This window comes from Primulina eburnea, chromosome 13 (assembly GCF_022965805.1).
Source record: "Primulina eburnea isolate SZY01 chromosome 13, ASM2296580v1, whole genome shotgun sequence".
Lineage (NCBI taxonomy): Eukaryota > Viridiplantae > Streptophyta > Magnoliopsida > Lamiales > Gesneriaceae > Primulina > Primulina eburnea.
In genome coordinates, this window is record NC_133113.1 from 6,400,768 (window position 1) to 6,423,754 (window position 22,987).

Consider the following 22,987-nt stretch of genomic DNA (forward strand, 5'->3'; position numbering starts at 1 on the left):
TCACTCCCTCATCCTTTACTACTACTTTGTTTATCGATTTAATGAGAGTGCCTTTTATCTAACCGACCGAGTTAGTAAAAGCTTCCTTGATGATATTATTTCTTCTCTGAAGGGATATAAAGGGCAGTTTTTCTTTATCAGTTTTCCTCCCCTCCCAAATATTCAATCGATTTTCTACACAACTTTCTTTATCAGCCCGAGCTCCACCCGTCGTATAAGTTTGAGGTACTCGGAGATAGGAGCACATGGTTGGACATAAATTTTCCTCTTTTGTGCTAATTTCCGAGGAAAATCTGGTTGCCTATGGGTTGCTTGCCCGGGATGTTTAAGAACCCTTGATTCACCAGAAAATATATTTTTTATTTCAATTATCATTTCTTGGGATCATCCACATATATATAAAATTTTATATATTGGTATAAATTTTATATACCAATATATACAATTTTTGGCTTGTTTAAGAACCATTGACTCACCAGAAAAGATGATTTTTGATGATCTGTTATAAATTCTAAAGCATGTGCTTGATGAGAACTTTAAAGTTAGAAATGTTTGAGTGCTCAAAGATCTTTGAATGTTGATTGTTATGTGCAAGGTTTCGGTTCTTCTGCATTCTTGAATCTGCATATTTATAGGTGAAAAGCTTCAAAGGTCGGAAATGGCTTTTTAACGATCATAAGTATTTGTATCCTACAGAATGAAATTCTCTCTCATGCATCATACACTTGTCATTAAATGTCATTTAATGCATCATTGTTTTTTCTAGAGATGTCAATAGGGCGGGTATGGGGCGAGTTTGGCTAAACCCAAGACCCTCCCTATGAAAAAAACTTTTACCCATTACCCACCCCATCCCGGTTAAATATTCTTTGGACCCACCCCACCTCGGATACGAAACGGGGCCGGGTAGACCCGTGAAACCCGTGAGACCTGAATTTTTTTAAAATAAAAAAGTAATATTTTTCTCACATGACTAAATTATGAAACAGACAAGCCTCTAAATACAAAATTGTGAAAAATTAATTCATGTTTTCGACCACACTTAATTATAGCAAATAAAGTATTTTCACGACATAAAAAAAAGAGTTACTAGCTCTCCAAAAAATATTGACATCCCCAAAAATAAGTCATAACATAATTTAAACAAATCAATATAAAATCAGCGAGTATGCAATATTTAAGTCTAATAAGATGAGGACCAACTATTTTTCCATTATTGCTAAAAGCAGATTCAAATGCAACAGTTGACATAGGAATAGCTAAGATCGTTATGGTTGAGGTGAGCTACTAAAAAAATGAAGATTAATAAAACTAAAACCCTAAATATTTATATCTACATATATGGGGCGGGTATGGGGCGGATATTATAGAACCCATGACCCGCCCCATATCCAGATGAGTCTGAAAAATTGGACCCGAGACCCACCCCATGACCCATTTAGTATGCCCAAACCCACCCCATACATGCGGGTCTATTACGGGTCTGGGTAAAACCCGGACCCATTGAAGTCCTTAGTTTTTTCTAGCTTTAGTTCCCATAGCTTCTGAAATGTTTATTGACTTAGCAAATTTTTGGAAGCATTTTTGTCACATTAGCTATAGATGGGATATTGTGCCATGCACTTTATTTGATTTGCCTGATTTTGAAAGTATCCATTGTTTTTCTCTTATTTGGCCGATGCAGAACGGTTGGATAATAACTTTTGATCACGGGTTCTGTATTAACTTCTTTGGACCAGTCAGAAGACATAATCTTTGCAGCTTCGAATTTGATATGTCTTGAGCGGTCAGACTTTGATCTAGGGATCTGAGAAACCTGAATTATGCATATATCGTGTAGGCAGTAGGTTAGGAGTTCAGTTAGTCAGTAGCGTAAGTCCTAGGCTGAGTGAGTTTGTACAAAAGTATTGTATAAATAAAAGTCTTCTAGTGAATCCTACCAGATATGGTAGAAGGGGTGACGTATGAGCAGTTGAAGTCTCAAAACATCCATAAACATATCTTGTGTACTTAACTGTTTAATTATTGTTGTCAAACTCATTTGATCAGTTCGAGCTGTTATCAATTAAGTTCTCACCATAACTGAACTGATACATGCAAGAACTAATACTCCTCATTTCAGTTATTCAGTTCACATACATTCTTAGAACACGAGCTATTGAAGCTCATGGAGAATATTGTGTTTAAAGCTCCATCTCAGGTGTTAGAATCGATCCTTCACTTGCAATTGCACTTTCAGTGTCCAGACTTCTTGCAGTGGAAGTAAACGTCTTCTCCTTTGTCAGGCTTTTCGGGCCTCTTAGAACTGTTTGTTACATGCTTCTTGTTGGGTTTGTTTTTCTAGGAAGGATGAGAATGCTTCTTGCCCTTCCCTTTAGTCCCTTTCTTCGTCCCAGACGAAGATCCGATGAGGAAAACATGTTTTTCCTTCTTGATGGTGGCTTCATAACTAGTCAGAATGTTGACCAACTCTTGAAGGCTGAACTCAACCTTGTTCATGTTGAAGTTCTCCACAAACCCATCAAACGAAGATGGCAGTGACATTAGCAAAATGTCTGTGAACAGTTCGTTGGGGATAAAAAAGTTCAGGCCCACTAAATTTTCAATGTGCCCAATCATCCTCATGCCATGCTCATGGACCAAGGCCCTTTTTCCGCATACGTGATGTCATGAGTTCTTTGATAATAACGGCCTCAGTGGATGTATGTTCACCATACAACTCTTCTATGTGGCCGTAAATGTCAGCAGCATTCACAACTTATTAATATCGCCTCTGCAGCTTGTTTGACATAGAAGCTAGCATATAGCTCTTAGCTTGCAAGTCATTGTCCCACATTTGTCAAGCTTAGCCAGCTCCTCTGTAGTGGCATTTGGCTTAGCCGACTTAGGAGTCTTAGTCCGCACATATGTTATATTTTTGGAATTAAAAACAATTTTTAAGTTCCTCAGCCAATCATGATATTTCAGTCACGTCAGCTTGTTTTGGTCGAGTTTAACAGATAGTGGGTTTTGAGATGAAATTGTAAATATACTGAAATGGAAACAGAATAAATGTTACTGACTATTTTAAAATATGTTAAGACGTAAAATATGGAATTTTGTTTTTTAGAATTGTCTCCCTCTATTTTGACATTTTTATCACCCTCTGATGAAAACGGGAAATCCAATTTCCTTAGTGAGTACACAAGACCCAATTGTGAAATCATGATCCGAATAAATCAGCTAATCATAATTTCTAAAATCGTCCATATTTTCTTAAAATATCAATTTAGCCGAATTTTTTTGAAAATTCAGAAAATCGTCCCGGGGACTCCTGAAAAAGAGTCCTAGTTGGACTAGGCTGCCATTTTCGCCGTTGCCCGCGAGCAGGCTGGCAGGGTCGCACTGCCCTGCACCTTTTTTTTGAAAACTGTTTTCATGGGTTGCAATTTCCTGCGAAATTCTTACGCGGTTAGAAATAATATACTCAACACAATTTAAATTAAAATACACGATAAGAATTACCAGCTCTGATACCACTATTGGGTCATCGAATTTTCGAACCCAATATGCAACGGAAGTATAAAATTTTGCATTTCAACAATCGAAACGTTACTTGGGAGTTGTGTATTAAAATCCATTCATAGGATGTTTAAGAGTTCATACATGCGCATATACAACGCTGTACTCTAAACTATTCCAGCTTTTAAGTGGAGATAGCCTTTCTTGTAACTCTCTACGAACGGTTCACCAGATTTGATCGTCTAATCAGGTCCACGATCGAAAACCAAGTTCCTCGCTTGGATTATATTAGAAATCACAAGAAATTTGTGCATTGAAATGTAGTCTCCAGATTTCAAAAATCCGAAGACGGTGCAACGACGACAACGTGGCGGTGGAAGACACAAAGTGGCCGAAATATTTCTTCTTCGCAAGGGGGTGATGGCCGAATCTTTGAGTTCAAGGGAGGAGAGTCTTTTTCAATTTTGTTTGCAAAATTGTGTGAAAAACTTCTTGTTTGATTTATGGCCTCTCATGATGTACGTATAGAGGGAGACAATTCTAAAAATTGCTCGCGCGCGCCTGCTCGGCAGATAAGTTCATGATGTTAGAGTATGTATAAAGGGAGACAATTCTAAAAACTTTAAGTTCATGCTCGGCAGCGCGCGAGCAGGCGCGCGCACAGACGCGTCCCTTCGGATTTTTCTGACATTTTTTCATTTCCTTGGCATTTTTTGATGATTGTGATCAGTTACAATGGCCAAGGGACATCCCTATGAATGAAAGATCATGTCTTTTCACATGAAAAATATTAAATGCTTGATAATTTGAAAATAAAAAATACATACAAACACATTACATCATTTTGCATATCGTCTTCTTCCTTCTTCAACAAGAGAGAGTTTCATCCATTTCTTTGTGATAGAACTTGAATATTTGAGTGCTCATTATTCAAGTGTTGTAGTTGTATCTTGGGAGAAGATTGCCACAAACCTTAAGCACATTGTGAGGGGCAAATTCTTCTTAAGTAAAAAGTGTTCAACACTTGCCTCTACAAAGTTCTTTTCATTGTTTTCTTCTTGCTTTTCCTCTCAAATTTGAATACCCCAAAAAAAATCTTAAGAAGAATTTTGGTTTTTGATAATTTGCAAGAAGAATCTCAATGACATCAACATCTACAACACTACATGCTACCGTTGCACCATGAGAGAAACCGGAGAAGTTTTCTGGTGCAGATCTAAAAAGATGGCAACAAAAGATGCTTTTCTATCTCACAACCTTGAGTTTGTCAAGGTTTTTGAAGGAGGATCCTCCCACCATTGCTGAAAACGAGACAGATACCAACATGAGGGCCGCTTTGGATGCATGGAACCAAAGTGATTTCCTACGCAAGAACTATATCCTAAATGGACTTGATAATGCATTATACAATGTGTATTGTCAAGTCAAGGCCGCCAAGGAACTTTGGGATATGCTTGATAAGAAATACAAGACGAAGGATGCAGGTTTGAAGAAATTCATTGTTGGAAGATTTCTGGACTTCAAGATGATAGACTCAAAATCTGTGATGAGTCAAGTGCAAGAACTACAACTTCTCTTGCACGAGATCTATGCGGAAGGAATGAGTCTAAGCGAGTCCTTCCAAGTTGCTGCCATGATCGAGAAACTCCCTCCATTGTGGAAGGATTTTAAGAATTACTTGAAGCACAAAAGAAAGATGATGAGATTGGAGGATCTCATTGTGAGATTGAGGATAGAAGAGGACAACAAGAGCACCGAGGCCAAGGCAAGTAAAATGGCGGCAAGGGTGAACATTGTTGAATCGATTTTCCAAGGGAAAAAGAGAAAGTTTGAGAATCAACCACAACAAGAAGAAATTCAAAAGCAATTGTTATAACTGTGGAAAACCAAATCACATGGCCAAGGATTGTAGGAAGCCAAAGAAGGGAATTCCTCAAGCCAATGTAGTTCAAGAATGGTCGGTACCATTTGATTTTTCTGAACTTAATTTGTCTGCAGTTATTTTGGAAGCAAACTCGGTAGAAAACTCAAATGAATGGTGGGTTGATACGGGAGCAACTCGACACATATGCTCCAACAAAGGGATGTTCTCCACATACACTCCATCGACCGGGAGAAAACTATACATGGGGAACTCCGCTACATTTGAGGTGGTGGGCACCGGAAATGTGGTACTGAAGATGACATCGGGTTTGCAAGTAACCCTAATTGATGCACTTCATGTACCGGACATAAGAAAGAACCTCGTGTCGGGGTCTTTGTTGGTCAAACATGGGTCTAGACTAGTATTTGAGTCAAACAAGGTTGTATTGACAAAGAATGGTCATTTTATTGGAAAAGGATATCTCGATGAGAATCTTTTCAAGTTGAATGTAATGGCTATAAGCCAAAATGTTGTTGAAAGTAATAAAGACAAGAGTTCTATTTACTTGCTTGAGTGTTCTCATTTATGGAATGTTCGTTTAGGACACGTAAATTTTAATACTTTGCAACGCTTAATGAAACTTGAATTATTGCCTAAACACAACGTCGATCCAACACACAAATGCGAGATATGTGTTGAAGCAAAAATGACCAAAGCGCCTTACCATTCGATTGAAAGATGTACAACTCCTCTAGAACTAATACACACTGATCTTGGTGATTTAAAGTTTGTACAAACTAGAGGAGGGGAAAGATACTACGTGACATTCATTGATGATAATACAAGGTATTGTTACGTATATCTTTTGAGGTCGAAAGATAAAGCTCTTGAATCATCCAAATGTTATAAGACCGAAGTTGAGAATCAACTAGGCAAACAAATAAAGAGGGTTCGAAGCGATAGAGGGGGCGAATACGGAGCACCGTTTGATGAATTCTGCATATCTGTGTGTATAATTCATGAAATGATTGCTCCTTATTCACCACAATCGAATGGCATTGCCGAAAGAAAGAGTCGAACTCTGAAAGACATGATGAATGTTATGTTAATAAGTTCAGGACTACCCCAAAACTTGAGGGGGGAAGCAATACTATCGGCTAATCATATCCTGGACAAGATACGCCACAAGAAAAATGACAAGTTACTTTATGAATTGTGGAAAGGTCACAAACCTTCCTACAAGTATCTCAAAGTGTGGGGGTGTCTAGCTAAGGTTGAAATACCAAAGCCTAAACAAGAGCGAATTGGACCAAAGACGGTCGACTGCATATTCATCGGATATGCTCATAATAGTAGTGCCTATAGGTTTATAATGCACAAATCTGAAAATGCAGAAATGAATACGGGCATGACAATTGAGTCAAGAAATGCAGTATTTTTTGAAAATATATTTCCTTGTAAAGAAAGGAAAGAAAATGGTTTTAGCAAGCGAAAACTTGAGATGTAGCATGAAGGTCAAGTACCTACACATAATCCAAATCTAAATGAAAATGCTATACCATTGGAAGACTCTTCAAAGGAGCAAGATCCAAGAAGAAGCAAAAGGGATAGAATCTCAAAGTCCTTTGGTCCAGACTTCCATACTTTTATGTTGTAGAATGAACCAAATGACATACAAGATGCTCTGGCTAGCCCTGAAGCTCCCTACTGGAAAGAAGCCATCAACTCTGAAATGGATTCTATTTTGCAAAACCATACTTGGGAACTAGTGGATCTTCCACCAGGTACCAAGCCATTGGGATTGAAAATGGATATTGAAAAAGAAAATGAGAGTTGATGGAAATATTGAAAATACAAAGCCAGGATTGTGGCCAAGGCTATAGACAGAGAGAATGTCATAATTTCTTCGACACGTATTCACCAGTTTCAAGAATAACATCCATTTGTGTGCTCATTCCTATTGCAGCTTTGCATAACGTTGAGATACATCAAATGGATGTCGAAACGACATTCTTAAATGATGAACTTGAAGAAGAAATATATATGGAGCAACCTGAAGGCTTCATAGTTAAAGGACAAGAAAGAAAGGTCTGTCGTTTAATTAAGTCACTATACGGACTTAAACAAGCGCCCAAGCAGTGGCACGAAAAATTTGACAAGGTAGTATTGTCAAATGGATTTAAGATTAATGAGTGTGACAAATGTGTTTACATTAAAGGCACTCGAGAATCTTATGTGATAGTATGTCTATAAGTGGATAACATGCTAATAATGGGGAATAGCCAAGAGTTGATTATGGGTACAAAGAAAATGTTGACAAAACATTATGATATGAAAGATATGGGTATTCCTGATGTAATTCTAGGGATTAAAATCTTTAGAACTCCAGAAGCAATAGTCCTATCTCAATCTCATTATGTAGAAACAATGTTAAAGAAGTTTAACGCTTATGACTCTACCCCAGTAAAAACGCCTTTAGACGTGAATGTCCATTTGACGAAGAATCGTGGAGAACCAGTTTCCCAACTAGAATACTCCAGAATTATTGGAAGCCTTATGTACATCACTAATTGTACTAGACCTGACATCGCATGTGCGGTTAACACGTTAAGTCGGTTTACAAGTAATCCTAGTGATGCACACTGGAAGACGTTGACAAGGGTGGTTAGATATTTAAAGCACACCTCAGAATATGGACTAAATTTCACAAGGTATCCTGCAGTACTTGAAGGATACTGTGATGCAAATTGGATTTCTGACATCAATGACTCCAAATCCACCAGCGGCTATGTATTTAGCATTGGTGGAGGAGCAGTCTCTTGGAGGTCATCGAAAAAAACTTGCATGGAGAGATCTACTACGGAATCGGAGTTCATAGCACTAGATAAAGCTGCAGAAGAAGCTGAATGGCTTCGCAACTTTCTAGAGGACATTCCATGTTGGACAAGTCCAGTGCCAGAAATCTTGATTCATTGCGACAGTCAGTCGGCAATTGCAAGGGCACAAAACAGTATGTACAATGGCAAGTCTCGACACATTCGTCGAAGACATAATACTGTGCGACAGTTGATCTCTAATGGAGTTATATCTGTTGATTATATCAAACCAAAGGATAAATTAACGGATCCGCTTACAAAAGCATTAAATAGAGATCAAATGTATTGTCTGTCAAGAGGAATGGGTTTAAAACCTACCAAACAAAGTTTTCATAGTGGCAACCTAATCTTGAACATTGGAGATCCCAAGATCTTTGTTCAATGAGACAACTAAATTATGAGAACTTGAGGAATCACTCCTCATTCCTAAGACGATGAGTGAAGTTGCCTACAAAGGTAGTGAGGTTAAGTATTGTACTTTTAATGATTCCGTAGCTTAAAAAACGGGGTAAGTAGGATACCCTTTTACAAGGAGATCACCTATGTACGTGTGAGGACGGGCCGCCTCGATGAAACATGTATGAAGCCAAGATGTGTTCCATGGCCAAAACGGACACAACTGATAAAAAAAATGGAAATGGAAGAAAGGTTATCTTGTGGGTACAATTGTCTGGTTTTACATGAACCGCCAAGAAGTTCAAGACATCACGTTCACTTCGTGGCCTACTAAATACGATTGTATTCCACTAGGGAAGGTTCAAAGCCAAAAGCCACCTCTCCTGATGAGATAATTTTTCGTATATACTCTCTCTTATGCATCATGAGCATTCATGCATTAATTTTATTCATGTGGGGGATTGTTGGAATTTTGATGCTTAATGAATGAAAATTAAGCAAATAAATCAATGTATTTGATTTGGAAAAATTCGAAACGAAGAACGGAGCTTAATGAACGAATATTAAGTTCGGTGGTTCTGAATTAAACTCGAAACGAGTTCATCAAATGTTGAAATAAATTCAATCGAGTAGTCGGAACATGTAAGGGACGAAAATCGAAGAAAAGAAAAAAAAAGTTGCGTGGTTCTGCGCGCGCCTCTGCGTGGTTCTGCGCGCGCCTGTCGAGCGCTCTCGGCAGCGCGTGAGCAGGCGCGGGCACAGACGCGTCCCTTCGGATTTTTCTGACTTTTTCTGACATTTTTTCATTTCCTTGGCATTGTTTGATGATTGTGGTCAGTTACAATGGCCAAGGGACATCCCTATGAATGAAAGATCATGTCTTTTCATGTGAAAAACATTAAATGCTTGATAATTTGAAAATCAAAAATACATACAAACACATTACATCATTTTGCATATTGTCTTCTTCCTTCTTCAACAAGAGAGAGTTTCATCCATTTCTTTGTGATAGAACTTGAATATTTGAGTGCTCATTATTCAAGTGTTATAGTTGTATCTTGGGAGATATTTGCCACAAACCTTAAGCACATTGTGAGGGACAAATTCTTCTTAAGGAAAAAGTGTTCAACACTTGCCTCTACAAAGTTCTTTTCATTGTTTTCTTCTTGCTTTTTCTCTCAAATTTGAATACCCCAAACAACAAGAAAATGGGCATGAAGAAGTACCTCGAATGATGCCTAGAAAACCACTGAAATTCGAATCATTGTTTCGAGAACTAGCTCCTCCCTCCAAGAATTCTTGGGTCAGAATTCACATCATCAACAGCAGCTTTCATCGTAATATTTGCCACTCTCCCATTAATACTTCCATATGTTAAAATAGCCTCAATCCTAACTTTACCTTGTCTTGAATTCTGTTGTGCAAATCCCATCACAAAAAGAAGAGATAACAGAGGCACCACCACCCTCGGCAAATTCAAATTCATCCTGCAATATTGAGATCGAAACCAATATTATAATCATGAACACAAAACCCCATTAACAATATGCCAATCCTACACTGGGTTCTGTTATTAGACTATATATTGCTAAAAACCTAAGAATTGGTCTGTCGTCGCCGTGGGACGTCCTAAATGGTCGTGTTTCGGAGCAGGTTCGGTGGCTACTAATACAAAGTTTCATTTTGTAAATGGTGAAGTACTATAAGGATACATTTTGAACGGATATCACGGATTTTGAAGCTTTTTTCCCTTCCAAAGTTTTGTGACTTTTTCATTATATAATTTTCCAAAGTTTTTTACTTTTGTTTTTAAAAATACCCCACACTACAAAATAAAAAAAAAATAGCGACGGTCAAACCGTCGCTAAAAGGTTAAAGCGACGGTTTTAACGACGGTTTGGTCGTCCGTAACAAAAGTCGCCGTCGCATTCATAAAGCGACGGTTTACAAACCGTCGTTTCTTATAGCGACGGTTTTATTGAACAAGACCGTCGCAATTTTAAGCGACGGTTATAAGTGTACCGTCGCTATAATAAGCGACGGTTTGTAAATCACGGTCGCTATATTAAGCGACGATTTTTTATAATAACCGTCGCTAAACTTAAAGCGACGGTTTTTGAGAAACCGTCGCTATAATAAGCGACGGTATAACAAAAACCGTCGCTATATTAATCGGCGGTTTTTATAAAAACCGTCGCTTAATATAGCGACGTTGTTTCATAAAGTCGCACTTAATGTGCGCGAAGATATTAAATTTACGCAAAAATTAATGTATTAAATTTACACAAATATACAAACTACTACGCAAAAATTAAAATCATGTATTAAATTTTCGGTAAAAAAAAGCTTTAAAACCTGATATTTCGCGAGGACATGCAATTCCACGTATTGCTGTGAAATCACACCGAGTAGCAAATCTACAAAATAATACGAAATAGTTAGTACGAAATTAAAAACCGAAACTTCGAAATAATAGGCGAAAATCGATTAAGGAAAATGTTCGCGAACCTCTGTATATATAGAATCATAGCGACGGCATATTCATTAACCGATCGGCAACGGTTTATGCTGAACCGTCGCCGATCTACATGGGCGACGGTTTAGATTTTACCGTCGCCTTATATTGCGACGGATTGTAATACCGTCGCTTTTATTAGCGATAGTTGTCCAAAAAACAGTGGCTACAATAGCGACGGTTGACTATAAACCGTTTATGTTAAACTGTCGCTACAATAGCGACAGGTATGGTTTAACCATTGCTAAAAAAGCGACGGTGACGGCTAAACCGTCGCTTGTTTTGTATAGCGACGGTTGTTTTTAATATCGTCGCAATAAATAGCGATGGTTAGGTAAACTGTCGCCATAGGCGCGACAGTTTATTATAAACCGTCGCTAAAATAGCAACGGTAAGCTATACACCGTTGCTATAAAAGCGACGGTATTAGTAAACCGTCGCTTATTTTATTTAGCGACGGTTAGTTGGATAACCGTCGCTATATGGTAACGGTTCTAAAAAACCGTCGCAATTATAGCGACGGATGGATTAAAACCGTCGCTATGTGATCCGTTTTTTTGTAGTGCCAACCTCATGGTACGTCCGTAAAATATCATTAGAACTGGAACAACATCCTCCGCGACCGCGATGCGATGCAGCAAGAAACTAGCAACTCATGAACCAGGCCAAATTTTGTATCCTAACATGGCAAAAAGCGGAAAAGAAAGCCCATCTCATATTAAATCCGCAAAAAACATTAACAGAATGCATGGGTAGAACACTCCAAAATTTTGAGTACGCCGAAATGATAAAATTTACTCCAAAATTCTTCAAACCGCCATTATCGTCTTTCAGAAAGCTTCGTTCTTTAATTTGCACAACAGGGAACTTAGCTAAATAAATTTTAAATAACATATAAAATATTCTTTAATTAAAGAGATTCCTTTTCCCGTTAAAATTCGTGAATAAATCCCCGCCAGTTGATACAGGATACTTTTCTTGATTAAAAAGTCATACCCATAGCATAAAAAATAATACTTTTTCATGGATAACCCAAATAAGATATCCATCTCACGAATACGACCCGTGAAACCGTCTCACACAAGTTTTTGTCAAATTGAATTTCAGTCCTCTAGTTAGTTAAAAATAGGTCCTAGTCCAATAACTTGACCTTTTCTAACGTTTTTTGACATTATTTTAATTCAAATATTGACATGATATTTGATATCATATCAACAAGATTTGACATGACGTATGTCAACACTTCGTAGAAAAAAATATCAAAATTGTAAAAAAAAGTACAAGTTATTATATGAAGACCTAATTTTGGTTAATTAAATTAGTAAAAATCAATTTAGGCTAATTTATAGAACCTATTTTTGTTATTTTAACTAGTATAGTATTTTTTTCTTCTATTATCAAGACAATTATTTATTTATCTTACTAAAAATAATGCACGTGCAACATATGTCGGAGTAATCAGAATTCAAAGTAAAATTAATTAATTCAACAAAAGATAATAACAATAATATTATAAATTTTGACGGTTCATATTAATTACTTATATGTAATTAATTAGGATAAAAAATTATTTGTCTAACTTTTAAAATAGATTTGGACTACTCAATTTTTTTCTCGTATATATTTTTATCATATTGTTTTATTTTCTTATTTGTCATATTCTCTTAACAAATTCATATATTTTATTATATTCTTCAATTATTTTTGAAACGTCCACCGCTCGTTTATTTTAAAAATATACTCAAATTTTTTTTGTTTCTTAAACTTCGGCCGAATATGAACACATATATACATATATATTTTTTAACATACTTTTCCACTATTTAAAAGAACGCAATTCAAAACATAAATTCGTAAACGTTATTAAACCTAAAACTAACATTTTTTAAAATATATCATAAACTATTTAAATCCTCTCAAAATCCTCCGAAGCATAAAAGTCACAAACTCTTTAACGTAAACTTAAATCATAAACATACTTTTGCGGAAAACTAGCGTCGGTCCTCGGGTCGTGTGCACCTTCAGTCCACCTAGTTTAACCATTAAGTCCTCCATCAGTATTATGCTAATCTTCATCGATCACACCTAGTGAGTCTATTGACTCAGCAAATATTAACCATGATAGTACGTAATACATATACATCCACATGCAAAAGTGAAAATACTTTTAATAAAATAGCTTTTCATGAATATCCATAAACTTAAACATTTTTCCTTTCATAATATACATATATGTTTCCCTTTTTATTGAATTCAGATCTTCAATTGTAACTTTCGTATTAGGTGTAAGTCGATGGATCCATCTACGTATAACCACGGTATCCGGCGGCGGGGACATCAGCGACACTCTCACCCGTCAACTGAGCTTTGGCCTTAAATATCATTGTATCATCGTATTAGTCACAATCAATTCATCTCCTTCAACTTTTCATATTTCCATCACTTATAAAAATTCATGCATATATAAATCATTTTCTTTTAAACCAAGAATGCAACATGTCTTTTAGTATTAACATTTCATCATAAAATTTCATAAACATTTAACATAAATATTTTAACATTTATTACAGCATTCAGGGCACTGTCAGGATGTCAAACATTTTTCATTTGTAAAATGACCATTTTTCCCCTTAAACCCACTTTCCTAATTTATCTTTAGAATTTAAAACGACGACCCAAATTCATCCAAACAAAAAATAACAACTTAAAATACACTCATAAATATTTCTTGGACGTAAACTTAAGCTCCTCGACTAATTTTTCAATTCGTTTTTGAACTTAGACGTACATCCCGATTTTGAATCGTATTGACTCGAAACTTAACCAAACTTGACCATATCTTAATAGCACCTAACTATACAATATACAACTCAAATCAAGCCAATTAAGACCATCGATCTAACCTAAATCAGCAAATGAATTTTTTACCCTATATGGATCGAACCCTATCTCAAGTCACCCTCCAATATTTCGAACTTATACCCTAACTGATTGAACCAGCTGCTGACCAACCCTCCTAGGACCTAGACCAAACCCTTTGGGATCCTCTTAGATCAGCCCCTATGGTCCATGCACGATCTCGTGCATGGTTCATCCCAAAACATGCGGCCACGGCTAGGAAGGGTCCTAGCCATGTGCCTTCCTTAAACTGCCCCTCCAGCCATACGTGGACCACCACGGCTTGAGGATAGGAACCTCATGAGTCCAACCCTTCACCTGGAAGACACCCCGCTCGACCCCCTTCCTTTTTCCTTGGAAAACTGCACGCCCTAGCCCTAGAAGCCCCTAGACAATCGGCCCTCCTTGTTGCACCATATCAGGTCTCACCCTTGCATCTAAGGACCCTTAACCATGTGGAAAAACATTCCTTCAAGTATCCCTACCATGGCAGCCCCTTTGTGCATCCTTAGTAAGATTTAAAAAAAAAAAATAAACTCTAGTTTTAAGCATATATAGCCATAAAAACGAAAATACAAGTAGTGCATCATATTTTTCATGCGAGGATAATTAAATATACATAATATGGTGTGAAAGATGTTTGAAGGAAGATTAAGACGTGCTTTTGCGTTTATTACGCTCGAAAATCAACTAGCAATGCGAAGAACGTAGGCGGAGAGGGACCTTGCTGAATTCCTTCGAAGCGTGTGATTGTGTTGGTTTTGGGTGAGGGTTTTTGGCTTATGTTTTAATTAAAACACAATGTGCAAGCTTAGGCCCATTAACCTAGTATATTATGGTCATTAAGCCCATTAGATAATATTTAAAATATTTTTTAAGAAAGTTTGCAAAAATATTATCCGAGTTATCAAAGAGTCCATATTTTCATCGAAAATCGATCATCGGTTTAAAATACGACTCGGCGTGTAAAAAAACTTCAAAATACCCCATTTTTGAAAACTCCATTAAAATATACCATATATTAAACAACTAAAAGTAAATATTTAATAAAAATATTTTCTGTCATATGGTCCCCGGTCTCCGTTCTCGATCGCGTCTCGAATAATATTTAAAACACAGTTTTTATGCATTCATGTAGAATACTACATTTTAAATATGTAAACGTGCACATCATAATTAATTCATGCAATTAAAATAAACTGATTAAAATACATAAGAAATTTGATAAATTGAATGCATGGGGTTCACGTGGACCTTCAAATTTTTTGGGATGTTTCAATCTATCCCCCTTAAATTGAATTGCATCCCCAGAATTCGCTTATCCTCGATAATCAAAAAGTTTAGATTCTTAATTCTAGTATCCCACTAATCCATGCTTCCGCTGCACCACTATGATAAAATAAGTTTTAGACTGTCCTTATGTCTCCTCAATCCTAATTAAGTTTGTCTTCAAGCTTCTCGTTTGCGAATCACGACTTAAAACGACCTATGGTGACTTAGTTCTATTTTACTATAACATCGAATTTTGACTTTTCTCACATTTCTTAGTATTAGAAATAGAGGTCCAAACTTATCGTATCTTATTTTCCATATACTATACCCAAGATGTTCATCAACCTATTATATTTCAACATTACAATCCCAAAAGCATCATTTCTTAAATTTATTAAAATAAAGGTATGCTAATGCTTTAAATCCAAATATTAGCATTTTTGCTATTCAACTTAAGAGATCTTAACACAAAAATTTACTAATTTCGAAAAATCAGAAAGAAAAAAAAAATACAGTATCCGTGCTTACGAAGCACGGACAGTGGCTCCATGTTGAAGCGCGGACGCTCCAGGTGGAGATACCATACGTGCTTACAAAGCACGGACCATCTCCACGTAGGTCATGGTCCGTGCTTCGTAAGTACGGATTGAAGTAGTTTTGAATTTTTTTTATTTTGAATTTTTTTTATTTTTAAAATTATTTATAAAAAACCGGGAATTCGTGGCAGAAGAATCCGTAACCAATTTTTTTAAAAAAAATATGAATCCGGGAATTTGATTACCGGATTGTTACATTTTTACAACATTCTCACATTTGCTATATTTTATTAAATATTTTTTTAAAAAGCCTGTTATTTGTATGTTTAGTCGATTTTTTTTATAAATTTTTTTTATTCAAAAAATTTAAATATAAATTGAAAAACTAAAAATAAAATTTAAAATTATCTGATTTTTAATAAGTTTTTTAGAAGATTTTCTAACACATATTTAATTATATTTATATAGGAGTGTTGCTCATAAACAATGAATGTATACATATTAGAATATTTTTGTAATGTTAAATCATATTTTTGTGAAAAATTTATTATATTATATTTACATTAAAAACTTTAAAAAATATATAATTATTTTATTATATGGATGATACGATCATTTAAAAACGATCATCTAAAATTTTTAAATATAGATAAAAAAAATAAAAAAATATTTATTTTGTGATATGTTTTATTTGTCGACAAAGATCAATAAATGCAGCAGATAAGTTTGACAAAATAATTTAGCGGTTGATTGAATTTGTGAATTTTAAACGTGGTGGTTGGCTATTTCAGACAGAAGACGGAAGACGTGTTTCACACGGACAAGGGGCTATACAAATAGAGTTTCTCCCTTCATTCTGAAATCATTTATTTTTCGAGTTTTCTCTCATTTTATAGCATTTAATTTGCTTAGTTCTATAATATTTGTGAGGTGTTTGTTTTCCTGTATTAAGAGAGTGTGTGTTCTCTTTGGGACACAGTGAGTGAGTTGTACACCACAAAATATTACGGTGGAATTTTTTTCATCTTGCCCGTGGTTTTTACCCTAATAGTTTTTAGGGATTTTCCACGTAAATCTCGGTGTGCAGTTTATTCATAATTTTCGGTGACCTCAAGTGGACCAACAAGTGGTATCAGAGCCTTGGTTTTAAATTTTTTAAATTCTGAGTATGCTCTGTGGTTACAGCCTAAATTGACCTTCCATACCAGAAAAGATTTTTGAGATTTTTTTATTAAGGCTTGATTAATTTTGTTCAGTCTACTAAATTGTTGTAGATATAATGGCGGGAAAGTACGGGATAACAAAGTTCAGCAGAAGCAATTTTATGTTGTGGAAAATAAAGATACAAACAGTTTTAAGAAAAGAGAATTGATTAGCGGCTATTGGAGATAGGCCGGTGGAAATTACAGACGATGGAAAGTGGAATGAGATGAATGATAATGATGTTGCCAATTTACACTTGGCTATAACAGACGAACTTTTCTCAACTATATCTGAAATAAAAACAGCCAAAGTTATCTGGGATACTCTGACAAAGATGTACGAGGTCAAGTCGCTACACAACATGATTTTCCTAAAAAGAAGGCATTACACTCTTCGGATGGTGGAATCCTGATCGATGACCGACCATATCAACATACTAAATACTCTATTTGACCAACTCACTTTCATAGGGCATAAAATTGGAGAAAATGAACGTGCGGAGTTTCTACTTAAAGTCTACCAGATTCATATGATCAACTTATCATCAACATAACCAACAATATTCTTATGAGCTTTCTAAGATTCGACGATGTCTTAACTGCGGTCCTCGGAGAAGAAATTCGTCGCAAGAATAAGGAAGATATGTTGGTAACCTCGAAGCTGGAAGAGGCTTTGCCGATAATAAGAGGAAGATTTATGGACCGTGGCTCCAGTGGGAGCCAAATACGAGGTAGATCAAAGTCAATAAGTAAAAAAGAAAAATATTTATTGCTTTAAATGTGGCGGTAAATGGCACTTCAAGAAAGAGCGTACGAGTATCGACAAGAGTTCTCAAGGAAATGTGACAAGTATTTCAGGCAATGGTGAAATATTATTCAGTGAAGCGGCAACAGTTGCAGAAGGCAGACACAAATTTTGTGACCCATGGATTATGGATTGAGGAGCGACGTGGCACATGACGTCTCGGAGAGAATGGTTTGATCATTATCAACCAATCTCAAGAGGATCTGTATTAATGGGAAATGATCATGCCTTGGAAATCCCTGTGGTCGGTATTATCAAAATAAAGATGTTTGATGACACAATTCGCACCATACATGAGGTACGACATGTGAAGGGATTGACGAAAAATATTTTGTTCTTGGGGCAATTGGATGAAATTGGGTGTAAAACCCATATCGAGAACACGATCATGAAAATTGTGAAGGGTGCGCTTGTGATTATGAAGGCGGAAAAAATTGCTGTAAATATGAATATAATTTTGGGAGAAACACACAAAGAGGCTGAACTAGCTGTTGCATCAATTGGTTCAGGAGAAGAATTAACAGTGTTACAACATAGAAAGCTCAGGCATATGTCAGAACGAGGGATGAAAATTCTCTCAGAATAGAAAATACTGCCGAGACTTACAAAAGTGTCACTACCCTTTTGGGAGCATTGCGTTACCAGTAAACAACACAGATTAAAGTTTGGCACTTCTACTGTCAGAAGAAAAAGTATATTGGAGCTGATTCATTCAGATGTTTGGCAAGAACCAGTTTTATCCTTATGAGGAGCGAGATACTTTGTCTCGTTCATTGACGATTTCTCTAGGAGATGTTGGGTGTACCAATCAAGAAGAAATCAAATGTTTTTCAGATATTCAAGGAATTTAAAGCACGGGTTGAACTTGATTCTGAAAAGAAAATCAAGTGTCTGAGGACTGACAATGGAGGGGAATATATTAGTGACGAGTTTGATGTATTTTGTCAACATGAGGGCATCAAAAGACAATTCACGGCGGCTTATACACCTCAACAAAATGGAGTAGCGGAACGGATGAACATGACCTTGTTGGACAGAACAAGAGCTGTGTTAACGACTGCAGGTCTAGACAAGTTATTTTGGGCAGAAGCTGTGGGGGCATGTGCTCCTGATTAGCGTTTATTGACCAAACAAACATGATTCGTTAACGCAAACCGCGAAAGCGATTAAAAATTTTCCTTTTGGGCCAATAGAAATTTCGGCATGACCTTCCCGTAAGTAGGGCATCCCAAAAATTTCCAAACAACACAAACAACATTTATATACTCGAAATAAAGTCATAACATCAATTCACAAACCTATAGCCGCACTGGCCAGGACTAACATATACATAGGCGACAAGGCTCGCTCACACAACAACAATCCAAAACATCGTAAAAATAACAATGCAACTACATAGGGCATTCTCTGGCAAAAGTATGACTCAATAATATAATATCTGGGAACTCTCAATAAAATCCAACTACTGGTGTCAAGGCCCGTATTTCGTATTCATAAATTTGCGGAATTATTAAAAATTTTCTAAATAAATAATTATTTTGTCTCATTTAATTAAAATAAACATGTAAATAATTTTTAACTTTAAAATAACAGCGGAAGCAAATATTGTTTTCAACCAACGATTTAAAAATAATCCAACTTAAACATCAATTTAAAAATAGTCCAACAAATTAAAATTGAATTTGAATAATAAAAGGTGCATAAACTAAATCATGAGGTCCTCGAGTTTACCACTGCTGTCCCAAGATCGCTCACTGGTCTCCGCCCGCGGTCTCGACCTCATCAATACCTACAACAATCAAGTCTAGTGAGTCTAAAGACTCAACATGTATATATCGTGAATAACAAGTAAATATATCATAAAATCGCATGCATCATAAAAATAAAGTATCGTAGAGCGTACGGTGAAAATCTTATCATGAATAATTATAAATACGTGCATATCTGAAAATTCATACGTAAAAGCTTTGCTCAATAGAGCTCTGTCATAACATATCATAATTTTTCTGGTAGAGATAATGTTTCTAAGCAAGTGGCCCATAACATAGCGTAAACGCCTGATCAGACTAAACCACAGTATACTGGGCGGTAGAGATCAATCACAGCCCTTGGACTGGATGTCCGTACCCATACATAATCACAAACCGGTCGTAAGTCACCAGACGGAGAGGTCATCGGTTGCGCCTACCGACTTCCAAACCCATTAGCATAAGGTGGCCACAAGACATATAGCATATATCTCAAAAATAAACATTTAATATTTTATGCACGTAATATAATTATAACTTTATTTTTTACCGGATGAGTTGGATCGTTCCCAGGCTTGCTGCGACTTACTACTAATATGTGACACATGCAATAAATCTTAACTTGACAAAATTTAAACAATAGAACAAAAAACGAGACGATTCGGACCAACAACTTGATTTTTAACCATAGCTTCGTACCAACCTGAACCAACATTAAACCTACATTTAACCATGATTAAAATACCCTAAACATACTGAAAAATATGCATAATAACTGTAAAACACGAAAATAGGTGAAGGAATCCAAAAACATAAAACACTCTTTCGAGAGTCATTCTGGCACCTTTCACCGTAAATTCTCGTACGATCTCTAAACTCGACCAAATCACGAACGGCCAAAATCATGACTTTCCTAACTTGTTAAGGTAGTGTCCAGTCCAAGGCCATGGGCTAAAAGCCAACCAAGAACTCAAACCACCTCCTAAACCGCGACGCAAAGTTGCTGTCAAAAAGGCAGCAGTAACAGCTTGTGTCTTTTGTAGTGTAAATCCTGAATTTCATGAATATAGGCTTGGACCACCGCCGAAGGACTCTTACCAACATCCTAAGGCATGGCTTGGACCATGGCTAAGGGCTAAAATCCAACCACAAACCAAGAAAATACTTATGTCATTCCAAAACTCCTACCGAGAACCCAAATTCTGTGCATTGTGATGTGTTTGTAATGTTTGCTATCTTGGCTTGTTCCAGTGGCTGTATGGTCAACCATGGCTCGATCTAGACATGATTGAGTGTTGTATGAACCATGGCTATGGGCTACAAGCCAGCCACATCCCATCTCAACACCTCAAAACCGAAGTTACTCACACAAACCAGAAACAGAAATATTTCGAGTGATGATTGTGTTGTTGTTTTAAAAATTTGATGGAACCATGAACCAAGCTTTGAAAGGACACCTTGGTCACGTCCTAGACATGATATTGAAGGGTTCTAACCGTGGCTACAGTCCCTCGGGCAGCCATGATTTGAACTCTCACCCTAAACATCCAAATGATAAAACCTTGACTCCAATTCTGCACTTAAGGGAAAAGTTGATGTCATTTATTTGTTTATGCGAGTATGGGCTTGAACCATTGAACCAAAAACACCCTAACACATTCTAATTCATGCCTAGTAGCAGCCATGTGAGCCTGGAACCGAAGCAACACCCTGTAATCAACAAAACATCTCAAACCGTGAAGTTGGAAACAAAAGAGTTTATAAAAATCTGTACAGATTTTTCTTGGAAAGATTGCTGTCAATTTCGTGATTTAGCTTGAATCATGGTTATTTAATGGTTTAAAAATATTTATAGGACTTTATTGAAGAGAAAAGAAACAACATATACATGCCTGGAATTTGTTTTGAAGAAAAACAAATCAATACGACGCGACGGAGCCGAGTTGGATTTCTTTCTTCTCGTTTCTGCTATTGTTCACGATTTCAGCTGCTATTTTCTGATGTATTTTTGAGCATATGAGTGTAGGAAAGGTAAGGGATGAAGGTGAATGATATAGGAGATGTTAAGTGAGTCTTGAATTGCATTTAGTTAGGAGTTACAAGTGCAAGAGTTGAATGGGTTTGAATTCTTTCCTTCACTTTTTATTGCCGATTCCTTTGCTCTTAATCTTGCTACTACTCACGATTTCAATAGCTTACTACCTGATGTATTTCGAAAATGAAGGTGTGGGTTTACTAGGCAATGAAGAGGAGTGTTATTGGAGGTGTTAAAGTAGCCATAATATGCATTAAGGTGGGAGGTTACAACTCAAGGAGTTGAATAGCATTTGAATTGTTTCTCCTTCTCCTAATTGCCTTTGATTTATTCTCCATTCTTTGCTGTAGCTTCTCGTTAGTTTGCTTGGTTAATTTGTTGAGGAAAAGTTATGTGAATTATAGTATTTGAATGTACTAATAACTAGTGAATTAAAGGTGGAGAATTATATTTTTCTTTAAATTAAGACTAATGAGGTGATTTGAATGAGGTTTACTACAATTTTTGAATTGTCTTAACCAAATATTATTGCTACATCTTGCATGGTATAATAGTGTTTTAAATCTTGCATTTTAAATTCTTAAGGTTTAATAACCTCATTATATATATTTTTAATGAATGACAAATTAATTTAGAATAGAACATTGCATGGTAAGCTTAACTTAAAATTTAAGTATTTAAATGCTATGTTTAATTTTTTTAATTTATTATACTTAGATTAATTTATCCCCACTTGTTTACATATTTTAAATTAAGCTTTAATTAAATATTAATCTAAAAGAATTTATTTACCAACTTAGCTCTAATTAATTAAATAAATTCTAAAACATTTTATTTCTTTAAATTAAATTATTCCTTGCCTTAAATTAAATTTAAGAATATCTTTCTTATTATTAATTTTATCTTTAATCTCCAAACTCCGGTTCGGCCTCGCGTATTTATCCTGAAAAGATAAAACTAAACATCTACTTTTAAAATAAATAATCATTACTTAAAATTATTAAAATAAATCAAACACTTCATATATTTATAAAAATTCATTTTTAATTTAAATAGTAGCAATTACGCATGGCTTATACGTAATCTGATTTTTCGGGTTCTACAACTGGGCAGCGCCACCAGACGCTCCACCAGACGTGCCAAATCCTCCTGGATAATCTGTTATGGCATCAAAAACAACAACAGCATAACAGAAAAGAAGGGTCAGGCCCCAGTACGACGAATCATTAAAATTATGACAATTATAACTGACGTGAAATAAAATCAAATAAAATGCAATGAAATGCGTATCGGTAACAACGAAATAACGGATACCAAAACGGAGTTCAAATGAAACGCA

At 36.0% G+C, this 22,987-nt stretch overlaps 1 protein-coding gene across 1 annotated transcript; it reads left to right on the forward strand.

Annotated features, from left to right (window-relative positions):
* Window positions 1-4,738: 4,738 nt before the first annotated feature.
* Window positions 4,739-5,377, forward strand: LOC140810241 (uncharacterized). The gene has a single exon (XM_073168114.1). The coding sequence runs from the start codon at window positions 4,739-4,741 to the stop codon at window positions 5,375-5,377; it is 639 nt and encodes a 212-aa protein (XP_073024215.1).
* The last annotated feature ends 17,610 nt before the right edge of the window (window positions 5,378-22,987 follow it).

Bases quoted from the DNA above. Each gene is read 5' to 3' on its own strand.
- LOC140810241 (XM_073168114.1), top strand. From the start codon at position 4,739: ATGCTTTTCTATCTCACAACCTTGAGTTTGTCAAGGTTTTTGAAGGAG.